This window comes from Taeniopygia guttata, chromosome 23, assembly GCF_048771995.1.
Source record: "Taeniopygia guttata chromosome 23, bTaeGut7.mat, whole genome shotgun sequence".
Taxonomy (NCBI): domain Eukaryota; kingdom Metazoa; phylum Chordata; class Aves; order Passeriformes; family Estrildidae; genus Taeniopygia; species Taeniopygia guttata.
The window spans coordinates 5807535-5829492 of record NC_133048.1 but is presented as its reverse complement, the minus strand read 5'-3'; the positions used below and the strand labels follow the sequence as shown (position 1 = coordinate 5829492).

At 51.5% G+C, this 21958-nt stretch overlaps 1 protein-coding gene and 1 non-coding gene across 8 annotated transcripts in view; both read right to left on the bottom strand.

Annotated features, from left to right (window-relative positions):
• Positions 1 to 21958, bottom strand: part of PUM1 (pumilio RNA binding family member 1) — an 80887-nt gene that overhangs the window by 19145 nt on the left and 39784 nt on the right. For 4 of the 7 annotated variants that reach the window (XM_030290231.4, XM_030290235.4, XM_030290233.4 and 1 more), the window contains exons 8-14: positions 19673 to 19766; positions 18375 to 18479; positions 12602 to 12753; positions 9191 to 9329; positions 7668 to 7811; positions 5899 to 6195; positions 2461 to 2697 (exon numbers count right to left, since the gene is read on the bottom strand). In XM_030290231.4, the coding sequence (XP_030146091.1) occupies positions 2461 to 2697; positions 5899 to 6195; positions 7668 to 7811; positions 9191 to 9329; positions 12602 to 12753; positions 18375 to 18479; positions 19673 to 19766 (1168 nt within the window). The remainder of the gene's footprint in view (positions 1 to 2460; positions 2698 to 5898; positions 6196 to 7667; positions 7812 to 9190; positions 9330 to 12601; positions 12754 to 18374; positions 18480 to 19672; positions 19767 to 21958) is intronic. The other 3 variants (XM_030290236.4, XM_030290232.4, XM_030290234.4) reach the window with 1 other exon arrangement.
• LOC115498306 (small nucleolar RNA SNORD103/SNORD85) lies at positions 14686 to 14770 on the bottom strand. The gene has a single exon (XR_003963722.4). It is a non-coding gene; the product is annotated as a small nucleolar RNA SNORD103/SNORD85 (small nucleolar RNA).

Genomic DNA, 21958 nt, shown 5'->3' with positions numbered 1-21958 from the left:
CACTCTGCCCTGGCAGGGACCCCTCCCACTGTCCCAGGTGCTCCAGCCCCAGTGTCCAGCCTGGCCCTGGGCACTGCCAGGGATCCAGGGGCAGCCACAGCTGCTCTGGCAATTCCAGCCCAGCCCTGCCCACCCTGCCAGGGAACAATTCCCAATTCCCAATCTCCCATCCAGCCCTGCCCTCTGGCACTGGGAGCCATTCCCTGTGTCCTGTCCCTCCATCCTTGTCCCCAGTCCCTCTGCAGCTCTCCTGGAGCCCCTCCAGGCCCTGCAGGGGCTCTGAGCTCTCCCTGGAGTCTCCTTTTCCCCATTAGAACTGATTTTATAACAAAGGAAACCAGACCTCCCCTTCCCACTGCCCTCCACTACCAATGAAAGAGAAACCTGAAAAAACAGAACAACTTTTCATGGATTTCAAAGTCAAATCCCCCAAAATCAGAGCTATCCCAGGTGACACCTGACCTACAGCATCACCCAGCCACAGAGGGGAAAAGGCTACAAGGACAGGAATATTTTAGGAAGATGGGAAGCCCCACAATGATCCTCTGGAGCACAGGCAATTTCTGGGGGTGCTAATTCTAATTTCTTTCTTGAGTTTGTTCCCAGACAGATCCATCCTCCTCTGATCCAGAGGAATTTTTAAGATTCTTTGATTCCAAAGAATTTTTATGATTTTTGGATTTGCTGCAGGGACAACCAGCTTTTTCCTAGGTTTGAAATCTGCTTCCTCCTCAGGACTAATTTATTGTGGCCATTTAACTGTCAGCCAAGGCCTCCACAGCTGCATAAACAAAGTCAAAATCCTTCCAGTTCTATTCAAGCTCTGAACAAGGCACGATGGTAAATCTAAAACTGATCTTCAAAAGTCATATTTATGACTATTCCAGCTAACCTGGAGCCAGCACTGGATTTATCACACATGCATGGAATAAACATAATAAATACAGTGTCTGCTGAGAGGGGAAAACTGCTCTGAGAAGCAGAAGTTTTGTTAAACCCAGCAGATTCATGACACAACCAAAACCAAGTGAATTTTTTGAGGAAATATTAAATTACCTGCTGCAGGTGCAACAAATAATCTCTTTGGTTTGTTTATGAGGGAATGAACACTGCAGGAGGTTCAGATGGGCACTGCTTTATTATTTAATATTTGCCTTATTTAAGATTTATTTTATTGTGAGCCATGCAGAAGCTCTTTGAGAAGATTCAGCTGCACAAAGTCATGGATCTTCCCAAAATTATTCCTCCTGTTCTTCTGATACGGCCACACTGATGGGAAATTTTCCAAGGTAAACTCAGCAAATCCTCAGCTCAAAGCTGAGCACTGCTCCAGGGAATATTGGTTAAAGGAGGAATTGTATTCCAAGCTCATTATTACCAATTTAATGGGTATTTTAAAACATCCCCTTTAAAACCATTTAAATTGAATATAAACTCTTCTTCTGTATTTTATTCCACACAACATTGCTATTGTTACCAAAACCAGTGCAAGAAAATCCTGTTTGATAAACACTTGGAAATATTAGCCCTAACTTTTGAGCTGAGGAAATGCCTTAGGCTGGAAATTGGGTGTGGGTTGTGTCCCATCTGTCAGAGCTGGGGCAGGACTCTGCTGCTCTTTGGGCACTTTTCTTTATCTCTCCCACAGCCAATCCTCCCTCCAGGAGATCTCTGCTGTTCATGGCCACTGAGTGTCCCTGCATGGCTGAGAAAATTCCATCATCCATGGGGAGATGCTGCGCCCAGGGGAGGAGCCGAGCATTCCTACCTGGATACAATCTGACCTGGGAACAGCACAGCAGCCTTTGCCCCCTGCATTCCCAGAGGAGCAGCTTTCTTCCCCCTGCATTCCCAGAGGAGCAGCTTTCTTCCCACTGCATTCCCAGAGGAGCAGCTTTCTCCCCACTGCATTCCCAGAGGAGCCCAGGCCCATCTCCCCCAGCCCTGGAGCTCCAGAGGAAAACTCCCCCCTTGTGCAGGATCCTGCTCCAGCAGAAGCACAGCTGGCACTGCAGGAGGGCTGAGCCACCCTGGGATGGGGCTGCTGCCACCTCCCTGCCCCACAGACTGCCAGGGCTGCTCTGACTCTGCCACTGCTTTGTTTGCACTATTGCATTGGTATTTTTAATTTTCCTGGTAAAGAACTGTTATTCCTGTTTCCATATCTTGGCCTGAGAGCCCCTTAATTTCAAAATTACAATAATTCAGAGGGAGGGAGTTTGCATTTTCCATTTCAGGGGAGGTTCCTGCCTGCCTTAGCAGACACCTGTCTGTTCAAACCAAGCCAGGAAAAAGGAGGAAAGATGGAAACGTGTTCCCAGCTGAACCCTGCAGGACACACACACCAGGAGGGCTGCACTTGAATTCAAGATGATTTTCCACCTAAATGATTGTGAGCCCCCCCACAGCTCCCACCTCGGGGAATGAGGGATGCCCAGGAGAGCAGAGCGGGGCTCTTACCCAGGTTGAGGCTGGAGGAGGATCCGTGTGAGGACAGGGAAGGAGGAGGTGTCTGCGAGTGGCCGGGGCCTTGGCTGGGCAGGGGCATGCCCACGGGCCCGGGCGAGGAGGAGAAGCCCAGGCCGTTGTAGAAGCTGTGCCCGATGGGGGTCAGGCTGCTCGAGGTCCTCTTGTACAGGTCAGTGCTGCCCGTCAGCGAGTCCCGGCGCGAGCCGCTGCCCGTGGTGGAGTTGGCCACTGGAAAAACGGGAACAAGGGGAGATGCCACCAGCCCCAGCGCCGGAGAGCCACAGCTCCGCTGCACTGGGCTGGTGCTTGGGAAAGTGATCAAATACTGTCATTAACACCAGTCAGTCATTAAACCACACTGTTAATGATCAAATGGCTAGAAAAATTATCTAGGATCTTGTCTTTGCCTTCAGTACTTTGGAGGTTTTATTGTGACAGAGCACACAGAGAAACAGCTCCAAAAATCCCTGAGTAGAAAGGTCAAAGGATAAAAATCTCCCTAAAGGAAGGGACCAGGCTTTGGGGACACACTGAGACCTTTGGAGATACGCTGAACATTTGGGGACACACTGAGACCTTTGGGGACACACTGAGATGCCTTTGGGGACACACTGAGACGCCTTTGGGGACACACTGAGACCTTTGGAAATACGCTGAACATCTGGGGACACACTGAGACCTTTGGGGACACACTGAGACCCCTTTGGGGACACACTGAGACCCCTTTGGGGACACACTGAGACCCCTTTGGGGACATGGTGAGTATGTTTGGGACACACTGAGCACTCTGGGGACACACTGAGATCTTTTGGGACAAACTGAGACCTTTGGGGACACACTGAGACCTTTGGAGACATGGTGAGCACTTGGGGACACACTGAGACCTTTGGGGACACCCCAAGCACTTGGGGACACGCCGAGCCCTTTGCTCTGGCCCTTCAGGAGAAGCTTTGAGCTCCCCAGAGCTCCTTGCCCCCACATTCCCGGGATGAGGGAGACTGAACTCCCCCTCCTGCTTGTTCCTGGCCAGCAGAGCTGAAGCACAGCCCCAGGAGGTTTTCCCTGTTTGCTCAGCATCGTGCCCAGCCTGGTGCACACCTCCCTGAAATCCCTGCGCTCACCTGTCAGCAGATGAGAAATCAGCTCCTGTTTGCCCCCAGCTTTATGGAGATGGAAATCAGAATTCAATTTCACTCCTAACCCCCATGGTTTTTAAAAGCTGTCTCAATAGGCAAATACAAACTCTTTAAATGCACTGTCAACTTGTGAGGTAAAAAATCAATTTTGCATTAAAACCTTGTTTAATAAACAGTGAAATTGTTAACTGCAATGAACTGATCATCTTTGGTGAGTGCACACAGGCTCCAGAAGCAGCAGGATCAGAGTTTTATTCATTGATTGAGGGAAAACAACTTGGTGCATCTTGGCACTGAGCAAACCACTCATGGAATTCAATTAGTTAAATAAACTGAGGAAGAGAAGAAAATGCTTTGTTTACCTGGAACCAAGATGGTTCCAATTCTCAAGGCTGGGTTGAAGAGAAATATTTAGAATAACTTTTTCTTGCAAACTGTTCCTCTCTGAGGTAACAGCACCTCCCTGAGCCTGTCCTGATGTAGCCAGGTTGGAACCTGCCCCTCACACCGATGAGAGCAGCAAAGCTCAGGACATAATTACAGCCCTGAGACTGAGCAGTAATTAAAACAAGTGTTCCACTCCAAAAAATCACAAACCTAAGGGAAAAAAAGCCCTAAAAACCCACAGACATCTCTGGATGGGTTTGATTCTGAAAGGAGCCTTGGTCTCCAGCTGCCCAACAACATCAAAGCATGGATGGGAGGCGTCTACAACCACAGAGTGATTCTTTTGGTGTGTGATGGGAACAATTCCCAGAATAAAGCACAGAAACTACCTCAGATCAGCTTTTTTAAAGTCATGAGGAGTTCTTCAGCCTTTACTCAGAGGTGAGAGGGGTTGGCACACTGTGGAACCAATTCCTGTCAGCCCAGTACTCCACATGCAGGGAAGAACACTTCCAAGTTAATTACCCTGCTACTGCTAATTATCACCTACTAAAAGCATTTTTGCCAAGAACTGCTTCAGATTTTAAAGCCTGAAGTAGTGCCTAAAGGAAAATTCCCTGTTAGGCCAGGATGGATGAGGAGGGCTCGGCTCAGAGCACAAACTCCTGAAATCTGGGGTTCTCCTCGTGCTCCTTTTCTCAGGTGTGGGAAACCTTAAAATCAGAGGGTTTTGGGAAAGCTGTAAAAGGCAGGCCTCAGAAACAGCAGAACTGTGACCAGCGCTAAGCAGGAGCCGTAAGATTTGTCAGCAGAAAAATAACACAAGAAGTAGAAAGTAAAGACATAGAACAATGGTCAGTGTATTAATGTTTGGCTAAAAGAACTCCCTAGGTTACAGAAAAGTGTATCTGGTGAGATATTAGGAAGTTCTAAGCTTAGTAACGGTGCTCTGTGCATTGTATCTTAAGGCTTACAAGCAGGTGTTGTATTTGAAAGAAGCAAGCATTGTTTTAACCAAAGGTACGTGTGCTTCTAGTGGTTGGATAGAACTACTGTCAGTATGCTTTTGCTTTGTGTGATTGGTCAAAATTTACCTTTAGTAAGATCTGTCCGGCCACTGTGTCAGGGTCAACCCCTGAATATTGCCTCATATTTTTCCTCAACCTTTCCAACCACTCTGCTCTGCTGAGGTTTCTTCCCTCTTTTGCTGCTCGTCGAAAGCCTTATGGGTATTTTGGTTAACTGGAGCTGCCTCTTTGATACCTCTTCTAATCAGTGTTCTGTATCCTCCATGCCTTGCCTGCCCCAGGGCTGCTGCGGTCCCTGGGGTGCACTGTGGGCACTTTCAGATCCCCAGGAGCTCTTGCACGTGCTCCTTTTCCCATATCTGCTTCCCAGCTTTTCAAGTGAGCTGTAACATTGAGCTGTGTGTCTGCTGGGGCACGTGAGCTGCTGGCATCTTCCCATGTCAGAACCACATCATGAGACTGATGCTGGAAATGAACAGCTCCAGAGGTGTCCCTCAGCAGCACCATCCTGATGGGGATCTGTACACAACCCCTGGCTGGCAGCACTGAAAGCTGCAGCCCTCACCTGCCCTGCAGCCCTCACTTCACTGGCCCTGCACCTTCACCTGCCCTGCAGCCTCACCTGCCCTGCAGCCCTCAGTTCGCCTGCCCTGCAGCCCTCACCTGCCCTGTAGCCCTCACCTGTCCTGCAGCCTCACCTGCCCAGCACCCCTCACCTGCCCTGCAGCCCTCACTTCACTGGCCCAGCACCTTCACCTGCCCTGCCCGGCACCCCTCACCTGCCCTGGCCCCCTCACCTGCTCTGCCCTGCCCTACCCCCCTCACCTGTCGGGCACGCCTCACCTGCCCGGCACCCCTCCCCTGCCCTGCCCCCTCACCTGCGGTGCCGAAGCCGCCCAGCGCCGAGCCCAGCGTGGCTCCCAGGGAGCTGCTGCTGCCGAAGCCCAGCGAGGTGTTGGCGGGCTGGGCAGAGCCCTGCGAGAAGAGCGAGCTGCTCTGCGAGTTGCTGCTCAGGGAGCTGTTGCCGTAGAAGGAGCTGGAGGCCAGGTTGCTGGTGGGCTGCTGCTGGGGCTGGGGCTGGGGCTGCTGCGTGCCCAGGGGCCGGAAGGGGCCGTTGGTGGTCCCTGCCAGCCCTCCTGCCGCTCCGTTGGCCGACGCCGCGGCCGCTGCCACGGCTGCGGGACACAAAAATGGGCAAAAGTTGGAGAAGACACTGAAAAAAATCCATTTCCATCACACTCCTGGAAGGTAAAATTTAGCAGGTTGCTTTGAATTGTTAGAGGTTTTTTCTTTCAGGACCAAACGCTGCATAAATCTGTTTGTTGTAAGTGAGCTGCCCACAGCCCCCAGACAAGCCCAGCTGTTCTTGCTGCTCTTGTGCTGTTGGAGCAGCACGGATCAAAATCAGGAATGGCTCTTTCTCCAAAGATCCAAGAGTCCAATCAGTGCAGCCCTGCACTCACAGGGGCCAGTTAAGAACCCGAGTTTTGAAATAATTGGAAATAATCCTTCAGCACATGAAACACGAACTTGCAGTGCCAAGAACATCGAACCCGAGGACTTCTGGCTTTCAGCCAGTTCCAAAGTTAAAGAAAAAGCAAAATAAACAAGAGCTATGAGAAAACAATTAAAAGTCCCATTTCATAATCTGAGCCCAGTGCTGGCAGGCACTGCTCACACCAACAGATTGAAAAATCCTTTTAAAAGCCTTGAACTCCCAAGGAACCCAAATAAACGCTGAAGCAACTCATGGGAAAGGCCATTGTAGGCATGGTGGTATGATAAAGCACAAATCAGGGAATGGCTTGGGCTGGGAAGGACCTCAAAACTCATCCAGTTCCACCCCAGGGACCCCTCCCACTGTCCCAGGAGCTCCAGCCCCAGTGTCCAGCCTGGCCTTGGGCACTGCCAGGGATCCAGGGGCAGCCACAGCTGCTCTGGCAATTCCAGCCCAGCCCCTGCCCACCCTGCCAGGGAACAATTCCCAATTCCCAATCTCCCATCCAGCCCTGCCCTCTGGCAGTGGGAGCCATTCCCTGTGTCCTGTCCCTCCATCCTTGTCCCCAGTCCCTCTGCAGCTCTCCTGGAGCCCCTTCAGGCCCTGCACGGGCTCTGAGCTCTCCCTGGAGCCAGTGGGAATTCTGATGGCTCCAGCAGGTAGAAAAGCTGGTGCCAGGGGGCAAATTTAAATATCTGCCATGAAACTCTACAAAATCATTCCAGTTCCTGCTCCTCCCCCTCTCCGTGGCTGCTCCGGAGGCTCAGCCCAAGTTGAGCACAGAGGATGTTTCTCAACAACCATCCCTGGATGGATCTCAGTGAGGGCAAGTTTGTCATCACTGCCAGCGGAGCACGGAGGGGTGGGGACACTGGGGACACAGCAGGCACTGGGAGGGACCTGATGGCACCTGTCTAAGCACTGTGGGGGCCAGGACTCACCTGCCTGAGCCAGGGAAGGACAGGACTCACCTGCCTGAGCAGGAGGGGACAGGTCTCACCTGCCTGACCCAGGGAGGGGACAGGACTCACCTGCCTGAGCAGTGAAGGACAGGACTCACCTGCCTGAGCAGGGAAGGACAGGACTCACCTGCCTGACCCAGCATGGGGACAGGACTCACCTGCCTGACCCAGGAAGGACAGGACTCACCTGCCTGGGCTGCAGAGGAGCTGATGATGACAGGGGCAGGGGCCACCAGGCGCACGGGAGCCCCCAGGCCATTCCTGGCCCCGGCGTTGACCACAAGGGCTCCTGTTTGGTCGTAATAGGCAGCAGGAGCCAGCACTGGGTACCCTGCAGAGGCAAGCACAGGTGACAGGGCAGGTGACAAACACATCAGTCATGTCCAGGTGAGTGCAGGGCAAGAAGGTTTTTAAAAGAAAAGCTGAATGGGAAAAAAAGAAGCAAGAACAGCCCTGCTTTCCCCAAAAATGTCCACGATTTTACACGAAGAATTGCAGGTAGAAAAGACATTTTGCCCCATGAATCCTTGCTATTACACTGTCACCAGTGCAAATTCAGCTAAAAAGGGGTTTAAAATACAAAAGCTCCATTTCTGCTCCATGCACAACATGCGCTGGGATTGCTCAGAGCTGGGGCTGCCAGGGTGCACCCACAGGGAACTTCCACTTCTGTATTTTGGAAGGTTGGAACCATAAAATATTCTTTAATGCATGTAAATAAACTCTTACAAATGCTGGTGATACACACAGCAGCAGACTGACAGAATACAGTGATTTAGGCACCTCATTAGGGAATCCCACATTAAATGAAAACAACAAAATTAAATGCAGTGACTCTCGTCACTAAGAGAATGTTCCCTGGGAATATTTGCTTTGCAAATACAGGTACAAACATATATCTATAATTGTATATATGTGTGTATTTGCTTTGCAAATACAATCCAAATAACAGAGATTAAAGGAAATCTGCAGACTGCTGGAAATCTGCACAGTTCACTCTGTAACTTAATACTGCAAAATTCTTCTTAAACAACAGAAAAACCCAATTAACAAGGACGTGACAGTGCCAGCAAGGAGACCTAAAACCCAAATAATCCATTTTTCCTTCCAACTGACCAGCAGGACATATCTGCACATTATTCTAATGAGCTCAGGTTTGTGCTTTGCCATCACAATAATGTCCTGAATAACTGAATTTCAGCTGCATTTTACCCCAAAGCCTCAGGGATCAGACTCAGAATTCCTACAGCAGCTCCTCCAATGAAGAGCTAGAAATGAGAACTAAACCCTGCTCCCTTTTATTCCTTTTCTTTTCCTGTTTTTAAGCCTCTTGGAAGAGCAATCACGGAAGGAAGCCCCTGTTAAGTCAAGCACCTGGCAGGGATGGAGAGCTGAGATGAATGAGGGGGACTAAGAAACCTCTGAGGTTTAAAACACAGATCCCTTAAGCTTGAACGATCCACAGAAAGATCTGGAGGTGATTTTCCACAGGAGCCATGGATTCTTGGAGCACAGTGCAGGCACAGGGAGATAACACTGCTGTCACCTGTGCCACAGGGCCACCTGAGACCCCTCAGTGCTGCCAGCTGGGACACCCCCAACCCCGCAATGAACCCCCAAAGCAACACAAGCAGGCACTGCTGTGCCAGGCAGAGGCACCCTCTGCCTGATGCCCTCGCCAGGCTCTCCCTGGCCCGGGAATGCTGGTACCTGGCATTCCCGCTGCCAGCCCCTGGCCGAAGGCCAGCGCGGAGTTGACGGCAGCGGCGGCCACCAGAGGATCGGTCTGCTGGCCCTGCTGGTTCTGGTTGGGAGTCAGGGGACGCTGGCTGGCCCCTCCACGGAGCACCTGGAGAGGACAGAACAGCCACAGGGTTACTCTGGATCCAGGAGAGAGCCACTGTCACCGGGCAGGAGCAGTGAAACCTTCTCTCCTTTGCTCTTAATTCACTTTTCTTCACATTCAAAAAGGACCTGGAGGGGCTGGGGTGAGTCCAGGGAAGGGAAGGGAAGGGAGCTGGGAAGGGGCTGGAGCCCCAGGAGAGGCTGAGGGAGCTGGGAAGGGGCTGGAGAATTCCTGAGGGAGCTGGGAAGGGGTTGGAGGATCCCTGAGGGAGCTGGGGAGGGGCTCAGCCTGGAGCAAAGGAGGCTCAGGGGGGACCTTGTGGCTCTGCACAGCTCCTGACAGGAGGGGACAGCCGGGGGGTCGGGCTCTGCTCCAGGGAACAGGGACAGGAGGAGAGGGAACGGCCTCAGGCTGGGCCAGGGCAGGCTCAGGGTGGGCAGCAGGGAAAATTCCTTCACTGAGGGGTGCTCAGGCTTTGGAACTGGCTGCCCAGGGCAGTGGTGGAGCCCCCACCCCTTAAGTGTGCAAACACACACAGAGGGGTGCCTGGAACAGGGGTCAGTGCTGGGTTAATGCTCGGGCTCGATGATCTTTAGAGAGCTTCTCCAACCTTTCTAATTCCCTAATCCCACTTCCAACTCTCATCCTCTGCCACAAATGTGTACAAGCCACCTATCCACCCCAGCTAACATTTGGTCCCGGTCACCACAGCCCCACTAAAAGCCCTCTGAGCAGAAACGTTACAAAGCCCAGCTCAGGAGCCCACCTCAGGTGACAGGAGGTGACCTGGGTGTCTCCAAGCCACCAGCCACTGTAGAGGGTAGAGACCTGGTGACACAAGACTTAAATCGAAGGAAATCATGACCACAGACCCCCAGTGGGGTTTGTAGGGACGAGCTGCTGTGCTGGGGTCCCTCAGAAGGGATGGTGGCCGAGTGGCCACGCTGCAGTCACCTGGGACAAGCTTGGTTTGGCAGAGCCTCGCTCAGAGCTGGGGCAGCAATCTGCAAGCTCAGCTTATTAAACGAGCCAGCCCTGTGTCCTCAGCACATCCTGCTGCACAGGTGACATCGTGGGTGTCACCTGCTCGAGTTAATAACAGCAAAAACTGACTCTGTGCACGGAGAGGCTGGGGAGGATCCCGAGTTCAGTGACTGGGATGTGCCCCCGAGCCTGCCAGAGCCTGCAGGAACCTCCTGCAATGGTGGGGACACAAGACAGAGGGACTGTGGGCCTGGCTAACACAAGAGACTTGGTAACAGGATGCCTTAGCAAAAGCAAAGAGAACTTTGAAAATTAGACCTAAACTGCGAGAAAAAAGAAAATCCCATTGAAGTCTGCAAGCAAGAGATGCTGTTATATGCCTAAGTGTGTGTATGTGATTTTAACCTAATCACTGCAGTAACATTACTAGACTCCCTAAATTACTATGTAAGTGTTTGTATCCCACAATAAAATTGGATTCTGATCACTGAATCAGTCTCCCTGTCTCTTGCCAGCCCCAACAGGAACCCTCCAGCTCAGGCAATCTCTGGGAGCCAAGAATTCCAGGGGGTGCAGACTGCAGCACTGGAATGCTGGTGGGTTTTATTAACACACTATTAAGATGTCACAAGGGTGACAAATCAAGCGTCCACACTCTGCTCCAGGTTCCCAAAGCCTCTGCCTCAGCACTTTTAATGCAAACAGTCCCTGCTGCATCCCCTCAGAGCGAGGTTTGCATTCCAAACCCCGCTCCCGAGCCCACTCACGCCTGCTCCACGGCCATAAAAGTAATGAAATATCCCATAAAAGCCACTGGCACTGAGATATTTTATTTTAATAGCCTGGGCCTTTGCAGAAGCTTTCTCAGCTCATGCTTGCTGCATCTGTAAAGGCCTTAGAACACCTCCTGACACGGGGGTTTGGTTTTCAAAGTGTTTTCAGCTTCTGAGCTGAAAGATTCAGCTGCCAGTTGCTCTTTATTCTGCCACCTTCATCACCAAGGACTAGACAGGAGAGCTGCTGAGGGGACTGAAGCCCAGCTCTGGCTCCTGGTGACTGCCCCTCACACACCAGCAGCAGCAGAGGTTTGCTGCTGCACAGCTCAGGCCATTCCCAGCCTGGCCCACTGGTGTTTTAAAGCACTGACACTCAGTAATTCAGCAGCACCCCTGTACATGTGCCACTCTCCATGTGCATGACAGATACATCAAATTACAAATGTACGGATGGCTCCTGTCCCTTTGTCTTTAGGAGAGGCCAAAGGGCTTTCTCCTCATTTAAAACTACTCAGAGCTGAGGTCAGGATCAGTTATGGAAAAATCAGGGGTTTCAATGGCTGGAGCTGGGTCAGGGGAGGCTTGGGTTGGGTTTTACACAGAATCAGCTGGGCTGGAAAAGACCTTTGAGATCACCGAGTCCCACCTATGAGCTGACACCACCCTGTCACCAGACCAGGGCACCGAGTGACATCCAGGCTCTCCTAAAACCCCTCCAGGCACAGGGACTCCGCTCCAGTGGGCAACCCCTCACATTGTCCCATCGCCCTTCTGGGAAGAAATCCTCCCTGATGCTGCTCCCCCAGAGGGAATGGGCACGAGCATGGGAATGGAATGGGTATGGGAATGGAATGGGCATGGGAACGAGTATGGGCATGGGAATGGAATGGGAGTGGGTATGGGTATAGGAATGGGCACAGGAATGGGAATGGGCATGGGAGTGGGTATGGGCATGGGAATAGGCATGGGAATGGGTATGGGCATGGGAGCAGACATGGGAATAGGCATGGGAATGGAATGGACACAGGAATGGGCATGGGAATGGAATGGGCATGGGACTAGGGGCATGGGAATCAGGGCATGGGCACAGGAATGAGGGCATGGGAATGGGCATGGGAATGGAATGGACACAGGAATGGGCATGGGAATGGGCACAGGCACGGGGGCAGAGGAATGGGACTGGGAATCAGTGCATGGGAATCAGGGCATGGGCGCTGGAATGGGAATCAGCATGGGAATGGGCACATGGGAATGGGAAGGGGAATGGGGCATGGGAATGGGCACATGGGAATGGGCACATGGGAATGGGCACATGGGAATGGGCACATGGGAATAGAGTATAGAAATAGGTGTAGGAATGGGCACGGGAATGGGCACGGATGGCCCTGAGGCTGCAGAGGTTGGACAGCACTGCCAGGGATGGCAGCTGGGATTGCTGGGTCTGTGCAGGGCCAGGGGATCTCCAGGATCACTCCCAGCTGAGGACACTCCCCGGGGCAGGGGGCCAGGCCTTACCTGCTGCTGGCCCTGCTGTGTCTGCTGCGTGCTTTGCTGGCTGGCCGAGTTGGTGGCGGCGGCGGCGGCGGCCGCCTGCTGCTGGAAGAGGCTGGCAGGATAAACTCCCCAGGGCGTGACTCCATAGTACTGGTGAGGGACCACAGCTGGACCTGGAACACAGCACGGGCACGGTGAGCTCCTGGGGGGCAAGGGGCACACAGCACCCCAAAAACACTGCTCATCGTGGCTCCTCTAATGTGTGAAACTCTCTGCAGACACAGAGGGATCTGGCATTTGGCTCACACGTTATAAAGTTTCAAGTCAGACCTGGAATTTCATCCCTGCACGAGGTCAAACTCTGCCAGCAGTGATTCCATGTTTTTATTGGTGTGCCCTGGTTTTACAGAGAAGGAAGAAAAATCTCCAGGCCCAACAGAGGAACCTTGTTTCAAGCACAGAGATCACTGCTCGTCCCAGCTGACATTCACAGCTCACTGCATCCACCTTCAGCTCCTCAACAAATCACCCAACCCTCTTCACAGCTGGAGTGCATCAACCCTCAAGTACTAAAATGCTTTTTCCAGCCCTGCTTTGCATTTGCAAATCTCCCCCAAAAGAGGCTGCACAATCCTGTCCCAATTCTCTCCTCAAACTTCACATCCCCTCCTCAAACTTCAGAGGTTTAAAAATAATAATAATAATAATCTTGGAGAGCAGCAGCAAAGGCCTCACTTTTGAAGATTCTTTGTGTTTATCATGTCTCAGGACACCACAGAAATTTGGAGATAGCAGAATGGCAGCCTCTCTCCCTAAATAATCCCAGTTGGAATAGGGCTGAGGAGGCTCTCAGTGCTGGAGGGAAGAGCCCTTCCCAGCCAATAACACAGATGGGAATCCAATAGTATTTTTTAATACAACTGTTTGGAATCTGTAGGAAAAGTCAGCAGAAAAGCAGAAGTGTTCCCTGTGATTCCCAAATACATCCCCCATTCCAAGGCTCCCTCCCCACAGCAGGAATAGCTCAGGCAGAGCCAGAGTCAGGTGTGACACTGGAATAAACAAATCTTTAGAGAACCTTGGTCATGTCTGGAGTAAAACCAGGATTTTTTCTTTTCAAAGAGAGACACTGAGCACTTGGGTTCTGCCCAAGTCTGTGATTCCATGGAAAATGAGAGATGACACAAAAAGGGAGGTGCAAACAGTGTTCAGTGTTAGCCTGGCTGTGACAACGGGGGAAATCCTGGAAGTCCCTTTTCCTTTTGGTTCTTGATCCTTTCTTCTTGATTTTTTAATACAGTAACAGGCCCAGCTGAACTCCTGCAGAATATCAAGGATGAGCTCCTGCTCCCACATCCACACTTCAAAACATTTATTCCATGTTTTGTGCCAAATATTAAATTCCTATTTCAAACATGTAAGAGTTACTCTCATTATATTACTCTGGTTTTAACGACTGTGCTTTCCCCAAATTTAGGACTGAGGTGCCCAGCTCTGTGCACAGCAGGGAGGTGCTGGCTAATTCCAGGCAGATGCTGAACGCCTGGATTTGTACCTCACCCCAAAGCCCATCCTTGCTGGATTTACAGAATCAGAGGCTGATCTGCTTCTCCTACTCAGATCTGGAGCAGCAACCACTCATTTCTTACCTTCCAACCTGGAAATTCATGAGCAGTGCCAGCTAAAATGAAAAAAAAACCACACAGCAAATGAATCAGTGCCACGAAGGTGGTGCCTGTGGTGCCTCAGCAGGCACAGACAGGTAAGCAGGGAGTGATTTTAACCTCTTTATAATCACTGAATGCACATCAGACCCCAACTCCCAGGGTTCTCCTGCACCCAACAGGGCAACAGCTGCAATTGCTCCCTTTTAATGCAAGTCATTAACCTGCATCTGCCCTCAGGCTGCTGAAAGTTGCTGCAATCCCTTCATCTGGGCAAAATCTGGGCATCTCTCTGGGGTATTTTAGTCTCAGCTCTAATTACCAACCAAGCACAGCCTAGATGGGCTTTTCTCCGAGGCAGAGGTTGCTGCCAAAGCCTTGGGTGTATAAAGGCAGAGGAGACTTTGAAGTTTGCAGCAGCTGGGTTTGAAAGGCTGCGAGTCTGGCTCAGCTGCTCCGAGCACAGGAGAGAGGCTCATTATTGAACAGAGTTCTCAGCGAGGGCAAGCGTGGCATCACTGCCAGACCCCGCAGCACCCAGAGCTGCTCCCCCCCAGGACATGCTGCACCTGCTCCTGCACTCACCAGAGCTGGCATTCCTGGGAAAAGAAACATGCCAGCACCTCTGGAAGCGAGCACTGCCCGCGCTGGGTCCCACACTCAGCCCCTGCACACCAGGGCTGCCCCGGCAGGAACACCAGCAAACCCATCCCTGAGCCCTGAGACCACAGAGGGGTTTGTGCTCCCCAAACCTGCCCAGCCCAGCCCAGCCCAGCCCAGCCCAGCCCAGCCCAGCCTCCCTGCAGGACAGCCGGGCCTGAGCAGCGACAGCCCCTCCAGCGGCCCAGAGCTCAGACAGGCTGCGGGCAGTGCAGCCGAGAGGCCGCTGACCTCTGGGGTGATCCCTGGGAATTCCCACTGACCTCTAGGGTGATCCCTGGGAATTCCCACTGATCTGTGGGGTGATCCCTGCGGAATTCCCACTGACCTGTGGGGTGATCCCTGCGGAATTCCCGCTGACCTGTGGGGCGATCCTTGCGGAATTCCCACTGATCCGTGGGGTGATCCCTGTGAATTCCCAGTGACCCGTGGGGTGATCCCTGTGCATTCCCAGCACGGCACCCAGGGGTGCTCTCTCTTGGGACGGCAGTGAGCACCCAGGCGCAGAGGCTGCCCAGGCTGGCACTGCGGGGTGCAGCAGCTGCTGCCAAACCCGGTCCTGGCAGGGTGAGCACACACCCAACACCCACACCCACTGCAGCTCAGCACCGAGAGCCTGATCATCTCACCCGGGCTGAAAAATCCCAGAATTTGCGGTGGGAGCCTCTGCTTCTCCTGAATCTGGGTTATCCCAGCATTTAGCCACCTCTCCACAAAGAACAGGACTTTCCTGCTTCGAACACCTCACCTCAGAGGGAATCATCTCCTACCACCCAAGGCTGAAAATCCCAGGACCTGCTGTGGGAGCCTCTGCTTCTCCTGTGACCAGGTTATCCCAGCATTTATCCACCTCTCCACAAAGAACAGGAACACTTTGCTGCCTGCAATGCTCCACCCAGAGGGAATAATTTCCCAGCTGGCCTAAAAAAAGGCAAATTTTCAGTTTTTTGAGTGACATCTTTCTCAAATGATGGAAGGCAATTCAAAGGCAGCAGTATCTTCCCCACAGTTTAAAATCTAAATGAGAGGGTTTTTTTTTGAGGAAGTTCTTCCTTCTGCATTCAAATTTGTTCTTTAAAATGCTGCTATTGTTGGGAAAAGAAGAGCATTATCCTAGAGCTGCCAGTCTCACAATCATGACAAACCTGCCATAATGGCAGAACTTTAATTGACAGATTATCTCTGCCATAAAACACACACCGAAGTTTCCTCTCTGCTCTGAGAGGAACTATGAGCAATAAACTCTCAACAACTCTAAACTCATTTCTTCCATCTCAGAAGCTCCTCCAAGTCCTCCCAATTTAACACTCCCAGGCACATCAAGGAGGCTTTTTGGCTTTGTCTAAACATTTAAATTGTCTCACATTCCCCCCAGTGCTGCTCTCAGTCATGACAGAATAAAAGGGTTCTCAAACCTGCTCAGGCCTAGACAGGAAAGATGCTTTTCTGAAATAAACATCAACATGGAGTTTATCTTGTCATTTCTAAAGTCCAAAGCCTGACGAGAGGGTCAAAATAACTCCTATTTTTCAGTGGTATAACATTATAAATACACTCAGCACATTACACATTGTTTTATTCCTTTTAAGAGTAATACATTTAGAATTACTCAAGTAGAGGCCCTGATGCCAAGTTTTGGGATGCTTTAGGTATCCTTGGGGTGTAATTTCCAGTTCAAATGTCTAAAACCCAAGTTAAGCACAACCTAGATGGGGTTTGCTCCTGGTCAGAGGCTGCAAGATCTCAAGCAGCTCAGCTTCAGCAGAGCTGAGAAAAATAAAAAAAAAAAATTGTGGCCAACACTTGGTATTTCCTGGAAACGTGGCCCAGTTCCATGTGGTCTTTCTATGAATTCAAGCTGCCACTGCTCTGCACTCTGCTCTCACCCAGAAAGGAGCTCTGGAGGCCCTGGGGTGATGCAGAAAGGCCAAGCAGGAGCCTCTTTATACAGGAATCATTCACAAATCTCCTCCTCTGCCTGGAACCGGGGCTGCCAATGCTCCGGAGCTCCTCCCTGCCGAGCCCTGCCTGAACTTCCCTCTGGTACTGGCCCGCAGCAGCTCAGCTCACTCCTCCCCTGCTCCATTCAGCAGCCCAGGAGGGTTTATCAAGCCCTGGAGCAGCAGGAATGTCCTTGTGCCTCTGCCCTTGGCTCTGTCCCACGGAATCACGGCGTCACCCGTCTGCCAGCGCCGTGGTGCTGCCTCCACCCCATCTCCTGTGGCATTGCCTAATCCCAGCACAGAACTCCCAGCAGCCCAGGCCAAAGCCCAAATTCTAACCCAAGTTCTTCACACACATCTGCACGATCCACTAGAAACTGCACCCAAGTGGGCAGCACTCGCTGAATTCCCGTCTCAGAGCTGACCCCACGATGGCCTCAAAGCTGAAAAGCTCAGCAGGGGTTTTGTAAGAGCTGGACCAAAGTTGTGTCCCAACCCACAGACTGTCAGAGCCACACACAGCCCAGGTCTGTGGGCTTGATCTGGGACAAGCCACCCAAACAGAGAGGACTGACGTAAGTTTACAAGCTGTAAGCGGAGCATGGCAGCAGTGAGAGCCCCCACAAATATCCCCCCTCCGAACAGAGCAGTGCTCATTTGCAGCACAGAACACTCCCTCTGCTTTGCTCGAGGGAAGGCAAGGCATGGTTAGAAAAATCCTCCTCTAAAAGCACATTCTTCCTACAAAAATCCTCTCATAAAAGCACGTTCCTCCTTTAAAAATCCTCTCCTAGAACCGTGTTGCTCCTTTAAAAATCCTCTCCTAAAGCACGTTCCTGTTTTGTCCCCAGCACTTGGGCAAGAGCGTTATGGCACCCCAGCAGAAGTCCAACGTTCACAGTCCCTCACAGTGCCTGTAAGCTGTGGCACAGAGCTGGCACCTCCAGAATCACCAGTTCTGACTGTGACAGCTGGCAAGAATTTGGGAACTGATACATGAATGGCTGGAGGAAGATCCTGCAGAAAGAGCAGAGGCTCCATTTTTGCTACCATCTGGAGAAGAGCATGTTCTCAGTGTCAGCCCCAGCAGCTATGGATGCGTTCACCTCCTGGGAAGTGGAAATTCCCAACAGAATTTTAGGGAAGAGCTCATTTGCAGGATGCACCACAAGCTGAACAGAAAGGAGACAGAACTTTCCCGGCAGGAAACACATCCTGCATCTTTCCATCTCTTCAGAAGTTTGTTTTCGGAGGTTTTCCTTGCTACTGTCAGTCACCAAAACACCCCAAAAACAGAGCAATATTTGTTCTGTGAGCAGTTCCCTTCCTATTCGCTCTGGGAGCCTTAAACAAAAATGATCCCATTTCATCTCCAGTTTTAATGACAAACTCTGGTTTTACTCACAGCCACACCAATGTACCAGTTCTCCCCGCACAGAAAACTGAAGTTTGCCTTGCAGAGTGCCAGAGCAGAGCAGCTCTGGAGCAGGAGTGGCTGGCAGGGCAGAGGGAGCTGGCATTTCTCACCTAACGTGGCAGCTGCCGCCAGCCCGGCCGCGTAGGGATCCGTCCCTGGAGGCGCCGCGCTGATGATGTAGGGGTTGGGAACGAAGGCAGCAGGAGCTAAACCTGCTGAAAACATTACTGTCAGTGAAAACAAACTCAACACAACTGCAGCCCCACCACAGCCCCCCTGCTGCTGCCTGGGCAGCACCAAACTCCAGCTGGTTTTGTGGTTTTAGGCTTTTTACGGGTGGTTTTCTATAGGGAGTGACAACATTGTGAGTGTTGATGGGCAGAGGAGAGATCTGGCATTTAAAAACCCCAATTCCAAGGATTCAATGCTCCTTAAGAGGTAAAATCCTTTATATCCAACAGCTCAGGGCAGACAGACCTGCTCAGGAGACTGGAGCTTTTACTACTCTGTATTTCTTACAGCGAGTAAATCAGGACTCAAACCACCCCATGCTGAGCTCCGTGCCCACCATGGATCCCAGCATTGCAACTGGTCAGTCTGGGAAGGGCTCAGGAGTGGAAAAACATTCTGTCCCTCTGCAAGGGGACAGTTTAATCATTAGAGAAAGCCCAGGTGGGCGGGAGAGGGGTGTGCAGGGGAGGTGAAGGTGAAGGGGAGGAAGTTAAAAAGCTGAATAATTTCAATCCCTGAACTCCACTGAGCACACAATTCAAGTGAAGCTGAATAATTTCAATCCCTGAACTCCACTGAGCACACAAGAGCAGAGCACAGAGCTGAGAGAGCCCCAAGACATCTATACTGGGGTTTTGGGCAAGAAGAACTACCACAAATTGCTTATTGTGCTGAAAACATTAATACGTTGTTTCCCTGGTTTTCTACACATGATTAAGTACTTTATTCCCAGTAAATAAATATATTTGATGAATGATTTCTATTGATATCAATCATGCATTTGCATAAATTACATTTTTAACTCATAAGACCCCTGGCAGCATATTTGTATCAATGTGATAATTAATTTGTGCATTAAATTGTGTGTTTCCCCTCACTTCACTCTGCTGTCACCCTGACTTATGCTTCACTCAGAGACTTCCAAAGCCTCTCCTGACTGACCAGCACCCTCAGGAGAGCGAGAGTGTCAGTCCTGCCACACAGAGAACTCCTGTAAAAGGCTTCTCAAGGGTGCAAGACATGCCCACGAGAAAATCTGTAACAATGCACTTCTGCCCAGGCACTGATTATCAGCTGTGAAATACACTTTAAACCCTCCCAGTCCTTTTTCCCCTGGTGTTTTCCCAGTGGAGCAGGAGGAGGGCAGTGGAACAGGCAGGAGGAGAGGCAGACTCACCTATGTGTGGCTGGTGGGCAGCAGCCAGGGCGTACTGCTGCTGCTGGGCTGCTGTCAGCTGCTGCACTGCCAGTGCGTTGGGCCTCTGGAACAGCTGTGGGGAGAGCAAAAACAGCCCTGAAACCGGGCACAAATACCCCTGAAACTGGGCACACACAGCCCTGAAACTGGGCACACACAGCCCTGAAACCGGGAACACACAGCCCTGAAACTGGGCACTGACAGCCCTGAAAGTGGGCACAGACAGCCCTGAAACCGGGCACTGACAGCCCTGAAACCGGGCAGGGAGCACCGTGTCCTTAAATCAGGCACAGAACACAAACCATGTCCTTAAACTGGGCACAGACACACCAACACCCCTCAAACTGGGCACAAACACCCTTCAAATCGGGCACAAACACACCAACACTGCTGCACTCAGACACAAACACACCAACACTGCTGCACTGGGCACGAAAAGCAGCAACTCCTTCCTTTTCCAGCAATCCCTTCACACCACATTTCCTTTAACCCTAGAGACACTCCACGCCCCAAAAGGACCTGTACTCCTTTGGAATCCATTGCCTGTGTTCACCCACCTGAAAAACCCCCACATCTCTGCAGCACAGCCAGCCCCAGCCCAGCTTTTCCCTCTGCTCTTCCCTCAATCCCAAAGGATTTATCCCAGCTCCTGCTCACACCCAGCTGCAGCCTGGGGGTTGCCAGAGGCACTCCAGGTGTTGGGAGTGCCACCAGTGCCACCAGTGTGCCCTCCCAGTTTGGCTGAAGTGGGAAATGGGGTGGCAATGGGATGCAGAGCCAATTCTGGAACACCCAAGATGCCTTCAGAGCCAGCAGAGGGGCACAGCCCCGGGATCACAAACCCCAGACCAAACACCTCCTTTATCTGCAGCCCCCCTGCTCACTTCTCAAGGTTACTGCCAATTTATTCCTCACTGAAGAAAAAGAACAGGATTCCCCTCAAGTATTTTTGCTGAGGGTTTGGGGTTTTTTTCTTTCTTCACGGCCTTACTAGAAGTTTATTTCCCAGCTTCTTTTGCATCTCCCTAAAGGAAATCCCTGAATTCACCCATCTTCAGCTCGAATTAAAACATTTAAGGACACACCAGCTGAATATCTCCTCTGAAATTATCCAGTATGTCCATCCCCCCCTCACTTCCGAGGTGGGACTGACTTCACAAAGCACTGTGAGAAATGTTTTCTCCCTCCACTCCCTCAGAACAGACTTGGATGCCCAAATGCCTGTGATTTTCACACCTATTATCCTGCCCTCCATTCAGACAAGTCAATTGCTGGCAGACACTGCAATAATTCTGCCCAAATTTTTGGCAGAAACCCACAAGCATCAAGAAGAAGCCCAGAACCATTAAGAAAACTCTTTTATTTCTTTTCTTTAGAGGCAAAAATTGGCATTGGTTCTCCTGAGAGCAGGGTGAGCAAAGCTGTGTGAGAAAATCCACCTTTATTTCTGTCTTCTTACAAGTTCAGGTGGAGAAAACACATCTGAGGGATCAGCATTGGGTTTATGAGGTGGAAATGAAGCATTTAGGGCAGCCAGAATTAACCTGCTGTGTGCCAAACGTTCACCCTGACAACAGCTTTGCTTGCTCATCCCTCAGGATGTGTCGCTCCTACAAACATCCAGGGGCTATCAGAATGTACCTCGTGGAGGAAAATATCTGATCTCCTGTTCCTTTATTGCCTCCTGGGCCATAAAACACCTGGAGCAGTCTGGGTACACAACACACCTGCTCTTCTGGCCCTTTTTGTTGTTTCAAGGTGCCATTCATGGTCACACAAAGCCAGGTGACAGTTCTGCTCAGGTGTCACCTCTGTCCTGTGCCACCCATCACCAGGAGCTTGGGCAAAGCTCCACTGACATCTTGGAACACAAACGCTGTGAGGAACGGCTGAGGGAGCTGGGGGTGCTCAGCCTGGAGAAAAGGAGACTCAGGGCTGACCTCAGCACTCCCCACAGCTCCTGGAAGGTGCCTGTGGCCAGCTGGGGCTGGGCTCTTTCTCCAGGAGCTGACAGAACCAGAGGTCACAGCCTCAGCTGCCCCAGGGAAATCCAGGCTGGGTGTCAGGAGAAAGTTTTTCATGGCAAGAGTGACAAAGTTCTGGAATGGCTGCCCGGGGAGGTGGTGGAGTCCCCATCTCTGGGTGTGTTTAAAACAAGCCTGGATGTGGCACTGGGTGCCAGGGTTGAGTTGAGGGGCTGGGCTGGGCTGGACTCGATGATCTGGAAGGTCTCTTCCAACCCAGTGGTTCTATGAATTCTGTGAA